General features: G+C 46.7%; 1 protein-coding gene across 1 annotated transcript in view; it reads left to right on the top strand.

Moving 5' to 3' along the window:
- WIPF2 (WAS/WASL interacting protein family, member 2) overlaps positions 1 to 6,906 on the top strand; it is a 41,123-nt gene extending 34,217 nt beyond the window's left edge. The window contains 3 exon segments of the mRNA XM_010842615.1: positions 3 to 209; positions 1,680 to 1,781; positions 2,020 to 6,906. Coding sequence (XP_010840917.1) covers positions 3 to 209; positions 1,680 to 1,781; positions 2,020 to 2,060 — 350 coding nt within the window. The 3' untranslated portion in view covers positions 2,061 to 6,906.
- Positions 6,907 to 10,465: the final 3,559 nt, after the last annotated feature.

Genomic DNA, 10,465 nt, shown 5'->3' with positions numbered 1-10,465 from the left:
GGCTCCTCCCCCCCCACCACCAATGATCCGAAATGGTGCCAGGGATGCCCCCCCTCCCCCACCACCATACCGAGTGCACGGGTCAGAACCCCTGAGCCGAGGAAAGCCCCCACCTCCGCCCTCAAGAACGCCAGCCGGGCCTCCTCCACCACCGCCGCCCCTGAGGAATGGCCACAGAGATTCCATCACCACTGTCCGATCTTTCTTGGGTGAGTAGCTAGCGGTATTAGTCTTGTAGCTCCTAAGGGACTTCACTGACTCCAGTGGCCACTGCACAGTGGGCATGGCCAGTTGGTACCCTCTTCACTGCAGTTCCTTTCCTGATTTCCCTTCAGACTTCTGTTCCTATCCACGTACATTGCTTTCCTTAGGTGAATTCTCAGCTCAATTGCTTTGGAAGAGATTAAAAGTAAAATGAGCAAGTGTTTTGTTAACTCTGATAGGAAGTGTTTTGCTAACTCTCTTGCTCCTCAAGGCTCATTATGTGTGGTTAGCTTTTAGGTCCGAGACTGTATCCTCTTCAGGATTATTGAGACAGGAATTTCATATTCTCTGAGGAAGAAAGGCTCCTTTCTGGACCTTTGAAAACAGAACATTCTGTGCACAGCATTTATCTGATAATCCAAAGCCACTGACTAGCTCTGTTACTTTGAAGAAGTCACTTCATTTTTCTGGACCTCACTTCCCTTATCTGTGAACAAGGAGATTGACTAAGTGGACTAGAGTTATCAGGTCCACTTTTCCAAGGTTATAAATGAATCTTGGGCTCCACCTGAGGGAATCTGATTCATTAGGTCTGTGATGAAGCACCAAGTAAAGACTGTCCAGCAGGTATTGTTAGACCCTCTGTTGAGGGACAGGGAGGCCTGGTGTGCATCAGTCCATGAGGTTGTGAAGTGTTGGACACGACTGGGCAACGGAACAACAACTGTTGAGGAAGTCTGGAAAGATCTGCATGGTCCGTTTTAGCCTGCGCACTGTCGACTCTTTAGTGATTACCTCTTCCCTGCCCCTGCTCTGGTTTCTTCCTATTAAGTGGACTAGGGTTTTTGCTTAGAAGATATGCCTTGTGGAATGGTAATCAAGTCACCCCCATAGGAAACTTGAGCTTTCATGTAGAGGAGCCGTGGGAGGGAGGAGCAGAGGCCATGCCATGGCTCTCCCAGCTGTGTTACAGAATTCCCTGAGGGGAGCCCAGACTGAGAAGGAATTAACCTGGTCAAAATCTCTCAGTAGCTGGTGACAGATATTCCCAGGTTAGCTTAATTTCTACCAGTTTGTGGATTCAGTTCAGTTGGTTTCCCGTGGTGATAGTCTTTAAGATGACTATGTTACTAAAACAGAATTATATTTCTTTCCCCTCCCAGGCAAACAGCTGGGCTCCTTTACTGGGATGTGCCTGGTTTGGAAACATCCAAACCAAAAGTTGGAAAGAGCCAGTTTGTGGAAAGAAGTAAAGAACCATTTCAAAGACTCATTCCTTAGTGTAAAGAGCCTTTGAACACACTCTGCATACCAGGCATGGAGAGCTGTTGCCGTCCTCATGGGTTTACTGAGCAAGGCAGGCCCTCACAGTGCATCAGGAAGGGTTAGGAGTAGCGGCGAGGCGTGTGGGAGCCGAGGCAGACTTAGGGATTAATTAGGCGGTGATAGGAATTAATGCTCCATTCCTTTTGCAGATGATTTTGAGTCAAAGTATTCTTTCCATCCAGTCGAAGACTTTCCTGCTCCGGAAGAGTATAAACACTTTCAGAGAATATATCCCAGCAAAACAAACCGAGGTAAGAAGAGAATCAAGAAAGTTCCTCCATAATTATGCAGGCTATAGAATTGATGTGTGTTTTTCTTAGGTTAACATTTGCTTCTTCTTGTCTGCATTTTCTTAAAAAGACAAAACCTCATCCCAGGTTTTAAAGGATAGCTCAAAGAGCCTGTCTGTCTCTTGTTTTAGGAATGTTTGGGTGATTCTGGGTCTGGTGAGTGACCTTATGTATGTGGTTTTTATTTATTTTTTTTCAGCTGCCCGTGGAGCCCCACCTCAGCCCCCCATTCTCAGGTGAAGCCTGGCTTGGTCCTGCTCCTCAGGAAAAGGATGGACCCTCTCCTCTTCTCAGATGGTCCCTTCCATTCCCCTGAAATCTGCATGACAGCTCCTGATGTGTTTCTCCAGTGCAACCAACCTCTAGACTCCAAGCGTCCTCCCAACTCACCTCCATCTGTGTATGCATCTCATCTCTGGACTTGGTGACGGACTGTCTGTATTGACAGTAGGGCCTCAAACCCTGCATCCATCCCTCTAGCAAGCCCTGCTGGCCAGATGAGGAAGCAGCTTCCATGTCTCCTGCTTTCCTCTGGGGAAAGGTGCCTTGTTGTGATGAATGAACTCATTGTCGGGGTAGGGTGGGAATGGTCCTCCCACCTTCTCCTACCCACTGTAGTGGGGTGGGGAGAGAGGAACTTGATGGCTACATTATATTTCTTCATTTTAGGAAGCTGGTATGGCCAGGACTTCCAGGAGTGGGCATTTTTAGTGAAACAGGAAAGGAGTTTGCAGAGAAATGATCTGTTTTAAAGGTCACGTTTGGAGCATAGGCAAGGAAATGGATCTGCTCTATTTTTAGGGGTATTTTGGTTTTGCTGTAACCCCACCCCACACCCATACCCAGAAATAGGCTGGATATAAACACTAAATACTAACCAGTTGAACTAAACATCAGTGAAAAGAGAAGGTGAAATAAACTGGGCATCCTTTCAGAGCTAGTCAGTTCCTCTGCAGCACAGGGACCAGGGGCCATGGTGGGAGCACTCTGGGACTCCCTGCTCCACTTCCGCAGGTGCTGAGGCTGAGGGATGTTGTCGTTCTCTCACCGCCTTATCCCCTCAAGAGAAAAGTCCCTTTCATTCATTCATTATGGATTCTCAAATCCCTAAAACCTCTAGTGAGAGATAGGAAAATAGGACCTTGGCCTTGGCCTTAACCTTGACCTTGAGGCTGCCTCAGTCTTTTACTGCCTGGCTCCAGAAGCCCCTGGCCCTTTCAGTCCTGTTCAGAAACTGCAGCCCCCAGGATGACAAAGAGGGAAGGGTGAAGCACCTTGTGGAAAGGTCCAGCTCTCTGGGCTGTGAAGACTTTGAACTAAGGCCCACCGGCTCTGAAATTCATAGCCCAGCTGACTGAGCAGGCTCTTCCCATTCCCTTCTCCATTTAGCCGCAAGCCTGCATAGGTTAACATTTCTGAGTAGAGACAGGTGAGGAAGCTTCTGGGGGAGTCAAAGATTCCTCTGTGCCAAGAAGCACCATGACTTTGGTGAGGTGTGCTTCAATCCAGTTGATCTTCTATGGCAGCCAGCAGTGTTGTTTCATCTTCCAAGTCCTAGTTGAAGAGCCCAGAGAAAATGGAGGTTCCCAATCTAGGTAGGACCTGAGCTTGGATCATGGTACAGGGACTTGCCCTTCTCCGACAGCAGAATGGAGCTCCATATCCAGCTGGTGTGGTTTGCTTAAGCTCTTGAGTGCAGAGGCTGCTCAGAGCTTAGAGTGAGAGCAGAGGAACCATGCTATTGTTTGGAACGAATGGGGAAAAGTCCACGAAGACTTTTCACCAGGTACGTCACAGGCTTAAACTGTCCTAGGGACTTTCCAATCTATTGAATCACAAACTAAGGGTCTTTTCATGGTGCCCAGTGAAACCCAGGTCTTCCCACTGCTAGATGAGAGAGCTTGTAACTTGGGTTACTTGTCTGGGGTCTGCTATCCTTTGCCATCCCCTGGACCATACTGACTGTTGAGGCAAACCGCAACACACTTTTTCTAATCGTTCTTTTATTTATAATTCTTATTTTCACATCTGTTAGCAGTTACCTCTCAGCAGTATCCCTGGCATCCTGAAGCCAGGGGAGCTGAGAGAGGGGATGCTAGTGGAGGGCAAAGGAGAAAGTGCAAGACTTGACACTGCAGCAGAGTTCCAGGGTAGACACTGACCGGTTACTGCACTCGGACTGTGAAGTCTTCCCATTTGTTTTTGAAATGGGAGTTGATGCCTTTTGTATAATGTTATCAAAGTGTTACCTTCCCCCACTACCCCCGCTACTCAAACACAGAGCATTGAAATAAGCGTTACACGTAAAAGCCAAACCCCAGGTTTTCATTGGGGCTTCTTCGTCCTCCCCTGTGCCCTGCTGCCCCCCATATTCCCCAGAATTTGGACTGTGTCATGTGGGTATGGATTGTACTTTCAGTTTCTTGGCCTCATGGGAAAAGGCCTGGGACTAGATCTAGTCAGCTGGATTTTCTTCCGCAGAGCATGTTGATGACACAGTACCTATTTAAATGTCTTTGCCTTATACCTTATTTGGTTCCTTTGTTAATAACAGATTTATTATCATGTATATTTACTATTGAAGAATGGGAATGTGAGCCTCATAGTTACTGATCTATTTTGTACGCTGTAAAAAGCTTGTAATATAGGTTTGAGGTGGGCTGGCTATAAGAGCACTAAAACTTCTCACCTTTTAAACTGCTCTTTTTATCTGCTTGTGGGAATGTCGTCTCTTCAGTGGAAGATTGGGTGGTCTCATGTTGAGGCTGTTGCCCAGTCCCATTAACTCCCTTATTCCTTCCTGGAAGGAAGAGACATTGCCCAGCTAAGCATCAGGAAGCTGTGCTAAAAGCCCTCATGTGGGTTTGGTTTTATGCTGTTTTTCTCAAGTGGGAAAAACTTAATAGTTGTTTCTTACCGCCCTTTCTGGGAAACAGGCCAGTGGCCTCCAGGTTTTTCAATGAGCTCGATGTCCCCGTGTCCCTCATCTCTGGTCCCCAGACCTGGATCACAGCACTTTAATATTCCAGGTTTTCTCTCTGGTGGGGCTTTCCTCCAGCCACAGCGCCCCCAGTAGTTTCACCGCCTGGGCCTGCTGAGCGAGAGCACTTCAGGTTTTCCCACCAACAGATGGGAGGCTCCGGCCTCCAGAAAGTATACCAGCTCTCTCAGCTGGTGGAGGCGAGGAGACTGGCCACTGCACTGGGGGCATCCCCTCACCCCACAGCTTCCCAGCTTGAAACCCAGACTCACCTCCAGGGAGAGGTGAGAGAAAATTGTAAATAGACTTGCTACAGAGCAACTCAGGGTTGGGGTGTGTTTTAATTCTCCTGATCACTTGAAATAATCTGTAGGCTGCATGCTTATGGGAGTGGGGGAGGAGTGTGACTCCAGGGTCCTTCCCTTCTGCAAAGCTCTGGGGGTGGAGTAAAGGGCGGCTGAGGCCCTTTGATGGCACTACACTGAGCTGTCTGTTCTTCTGGAAACCCAACCTACAATGAACTACAGATCAGATTCCTGACATTCCAGTTGTAGGCTTTCTTTCCCTGTTGAATCTCAGTCCCCAGCTCCACGTGGTCATGGTGGTTCTCTGGGCGCCACCCTAACTTAGGGAATGGGAGGCATTACGACTCTGCCTTCAGGACTCATCTCTTAAAAGCAGAATAAAGCAAAACGACAACCACCTTCAAAACACTTACAAAAACAAAATAAAGGATAACTAACCGAAGGAAGGGTTTGGTTCCATTCAACTCCACATTCATTGTGCCTTTACTTGTGTTAGATTTCTGTGCTTTCTTCCTCTGTCCCTCTTTGAAGCAATTAAATCTTCCTTGATAAACTGCTGTTTCCTTCTTTCTACTCTTGTTTCTGACAAGTGAGTGGGTTCCCTCTCTTAACTGTCTTGAACCTCATTCCACTGGTGGCAGAGGGGCTGAGCCTTCTCTTCTCGTGTCTAACCTTTGTCTTTTCCCATGGCAACCAGCACGGGAGCCCTCATCAACACTGAATACAAGACTAGAGTGACGTGTGTGAAGAGTGTGTGTATATATGTGCGTGTCCATCTTGGCATGTTGATCAGTTTCTCTCTTTTTAAAAAATAATTTATTGTATGATTTATTTTGGCGGCGTTTCTGATTACAGTACTCCCTCCCCCCACTTAGCATTGATTCCACTCCCCCCCCAAATGTGTAATCTGGTCTCAGGTTGGATTCTTTGGTACATTTCTTTCTTCTGGATGCCGTGCAGTTTAATTAAACCTTGCTTAAAAACAAACACAAAAAACCTGCAAACTGTGTACTCTTGTCTGGGATACTTACTGCCACAAGTGGTGGCAGAGAGTGGGAAGAAGTCTGCTGCTTTGGGGGTGTCGTGGTTTGACTCCAGGTCCCCTTGAGCAGTAGAAACACTCACTTGGACATAAGCATCTGCAGCTTCCTGAGAATTTTCTCTCCTCCCCTCCTGCTGTGTTTGGAAACTCACAGTTCTACTTCGCCAAGCTTACCGGGTGATTCTGAGAGTTGGTCATTATTTGTATTTGCCACCTAACTCCCCTTGGCCCATGGTTTCAGGGAGCCCAAGGAGATCCCCCAGGCCTTGTCTCTATCCCTGATGGTTCTTCCGCCTGTACGAATGGTAGATTCTCACAGTGAGGTGTGAAGAAAAGGTGAGGACAGAACATAGACTGTGTGCGTCAGTTTTTTATGTGGATGTTGGTGTTTCTCCTTCACTCCTTTTCAAGTTGAAATCTTAGCTGACTTCCTTGAACTTTGACTTCAGGTGTCGAAATTGAACCAGACAGTCTCGGCTTACTGTGGTCAGCTGACATAATCACCATAGATTTAATGAGCTTAACCTGTACTTTCATCACTAGCAGAGGTCTTGGAATTATTTCCTGGACTGATTCATAACGGGTGTGTGGATGAGTCACTCGCAGTTTTGATATAAAAACCTATGGGGGGAGGGAATGAGGGGGGAAAAAGGGCCTCCTTTCATTTTCATCCATATTTGCCAGATAGGCCGAATTCTTGATTCTTTGATTCATCATTGTTATTAATATGATTAATAAACTACCTATTTATTGATGTAATTGTTCCTCCTGTGCCTTTGAATAGCTCTCAAATGGAGGTTGCCTAAATGACCCTTAACTTCCTAACTTCCTATCAGCTTTCTCTGTCCTTTTGGGATGGTATTGCTAGTCACACCCACCAGTGCACACAAAGACATGTGCACAGACTCACAAAAGGATGCCAGACAGGTTCTTCCTGTGTGATTTCATTCCTTCCCCCATGATACTGTGTGTGGATTAGCAGGTGATAAGGACGCTAGTCTGTCCCACTTTAATTATTACCGAGGCATAGCTGCTATGGCGAAAGTGTCGCTTCAGTGTTTCCTGACCCAGCCCAGCCACAAACTGCAGGTTACTGTAAGGAGGCTGCCTGCTTCTGACTCCCTATTACTCTGCAGACAGAGTTAAAAGGACTAAAATGTCAACCTCAGGATCCTCATCACCCTGGAGGATAACGATGGAGAGATGCTTTGTCTCTGACATCGCCGGAGCCCAGTCTGGATCATTTTACACATAATTCATTCTCCACTCCTAGGTTTAGGGGGGTGTGAGATTTAAAGGACTGTGTACTGTCTGACCACAAAAAAATGTTCACGCAAAAGATGGATAGCCGCTTGGCAGGAATGTCTTTTCCATTCATTCAGCAAGCACTGATTGCATATTTTAGCTCTGTGTCAGACAGTGACAGTATGAAGATGAATAGGACATGGTCTTTGCCTCCAAGGAGCTCACAGTCTAGCAGGAGAGCAGGACAGCCACCAGGAGAAACCTATGAGGGATACTAAAAGTCTTCATGGTAATTAGCCAGGGAAGGATGGTGAGCAGTATTCCAGACGAGGCACAGAAGCAAGAAACATTATGATGGTATCTCATAACTACTGGAGTACTGGAAAGGGAAAGCTTCAAGTAGGTACCCTTTCAGAGACCTTTCAATCTGGACATTCTGCAGTTCTCTGCCTGCTTCCCCATAGTCCCTGACTCTTGTAGGCTTTTCTTGGACCAGTGCTGTATTTCTTGGTGGATGCTTCCATAGGCTCCAGTATGCACATTAAGTACTCATGGCTGCTTCTGCTCCCTCTGTAATTAAGATAGGTAGGTTGTTCACCACCATCCCTTAAAAGCTCGCTGGGCACTTGTTACCATTGGTTATGAAGGACAGTTTTTAGGTGCCCAGGTTATAGAAATAAATATCAACAGTGGAAGTTGCTTCCTAGGTTCTATTGCCCTATTAAGAGATCAGAAATACCAGCTGGTAAAAAAGCCTCAATTCTATGGTAACACTTTCTCCATTTGTGGCAGCCTATGCCCTTCATTCTTACAGTTTTCATCTCCTAGAAAGCCTTCCTCAAATGTGTTCCCTTGCCCTCTCTCTGCTATAGAACCTGCATCTGTCTATTGGGCTTCCCTGGTGGCTCAGCTGCTAAAGAATCCGCCCGCAATGTGGGAGACCTGAGTTCGATTCCTTGGTGGGGAAGAGTCCCTGGAGAAGAGAACGTCTACCCACTCCAGTATTCTGGGCTGGAGAATTCTATGGACTGTATAGTCCATGAGGTCTCAAAGAGTTGGCCATGACTGAGAAACTTTGACTTTTCTATTACTCCTTGGATGTTTTTACTGGTTAGAAATTTGATCTCCTTTCAGACTTCCTGGGTTCAAATTCCAATTCTTCCACTCACTAGTTGTGTGATCTTGGGCACATCTCCAACCTCTCTATTTCTATCTCCATATTAGTGAAATGGAGATAATTCCAACTTCATGGGGTTCCTGTGAGAATTAATAGGGTGATATAGGTAAAATACCAGAGCTCAAAGCCTGGCGTACACATAAGTATTAGCTTTTATACCCTATATGAATCAACTACAACTAACTTGATTGTAATATTGTTGTTTTCCTATTACCTGGTTTTATTGCTCTATTTCATTTGATATAGAAGGATGAGAGATAAATGCTTACCATCACCTAGAATTGGGTTCTGGTTTTTAATGGCGCCTGAGGCTTAACTGGGTTATTAGCTTTGGAAGCTGGCCTGTAAATTACTGCTCTAATTTATATTTTTTCATTAAAAGCTCAGCTTGCCTCTTCTATAGAGATCTTCTCTGGTCCTGAAACCCTTGTGTTTAGCCATTAAAAAATATTTTTAAGTTAAGGGGCCATAATTCTCTCCACTCCCCACATTGTGTGGATCAATGGGACTAGTGATGGGAAGGTACACAGAATATCATATTCTTATCTGTAACAAAATAAAAGCAAAGGCCTGGCCCTATTTCTCATCTTTGAAACACAAATAAGGGGGCTAATGTGATGAAGTGCAGTGTTATTTATGCAGAACTTTACAAAGAAACTGACTTTGGTATCAAATAATGATCCTAGGCCCTTCAAGGCCACCAAAAATTTTGTGACCTCTAACCCTCAGCGGATTGATTTGCTGTGTGCCTTGCAGTGTTGAGCATTAGTAAAGCACTTGGCATCAAACCTGGCACCCAGAATTGCCCAAATAATGGTAGGTATTGAGACATTACTTTGCCGACAAAGGTCTATCTAGTCAAAGCTGTGGTTTTTCCAGTAGTCATGTATGGATGTGAGAGTTGGCCCATAAAGCTGAGTGCTGAAGAATTGATGCTTTTGAACTGTGGTGTTGGAGAAGACTCTTGAGAATCCCTTTGGACTGCAGTTAGATCAAACCTGTCAATCTTAAATCAATCTTGAATATTCACTGGAAGGATTGATGCTGAAGCTCCAATACTTTGGAGCTGTTGCGAACAGATTCATTGGAAAAGACCCTAATGCTGGGAAAGATTGAAGGCAGGAGGAGAAGGGGATGACAGAGGATCAGATGGTTGAATGGCATCACCTACTCAATGGACATGAGTTTGAGCAAACTCTGGGAGCTGGTGATGGACAGGGGAAGCCTGGAGTGCAGCAGTCCAGGGGGTTGCAAAGAGTCGGACCCGACTGAGCGACTGAACTGATTAACTGATTATGTAGTATCTCTCTGAAAGTCTAGCCCATTCAGTTCAGTTCAGTTCAGTTCAGTCGCTCAGTTGTGGCCGACTCTGTGACCCCATGAATCACAGCACGCCAGGCCTCTCTGTCCATCACCAACTGCCGGAGTTCACTCAAACTCATGTCCATGAAGTCGGTGATGCCATCCACCCATCTCATCCTCTGTCGTCCCCTTCTCCTCCTGCCCTCAATCCCTCCCAGCATCAGGGTCTAGCCCATTAGGATAATGAAAAGGGGTACGTGCAACACTGAGAAAGGGCATCGAGAACCAAAAAAGGGAGTGGGAATACAGTCGCGAGCTGCAAAGACTACATCTCCCGCCGGGCTTTGCGGCGGGGCCAGCCGGACTCACACGGCCCCGGCGCAACCGCGCGTCTTTCTGGAGAGGCCCCGGATGTAAACGGATCTGTGGGCGTGGCCTCACGGTGGCGCTAAGACCTGGGGCTCTCTTATTGGTTGTATACCTTCCGGCTTGATTGGCTGTGAAGGAGGGGGCTGCCTCCAAGGCGCGCGCGGCGCTCTGGCGACACCCAATCAGAAGCGGGGCCGGGCTTTGGCGGGAGGGCGGAACGCTGGG

This window comes from Bison bison, unplaced genomic scaffold (assembly GCF_000754665.1).
Source record: "Bison bison bison isolate TAMUID 2011002044 unplaced genomic scaffold, Bison_UMD1.0 scf7180017864180, whole genome shotgun sequence".
Taxonomy (NCBI): Eukaryota; Metazoa; Chordata; class Mammalia; order Artiodactyla; family Bovidae; genus Bison; species Bison bison.
This window is presented reverse-complemented; position numbering and strand designations above follow the sequence as displayed.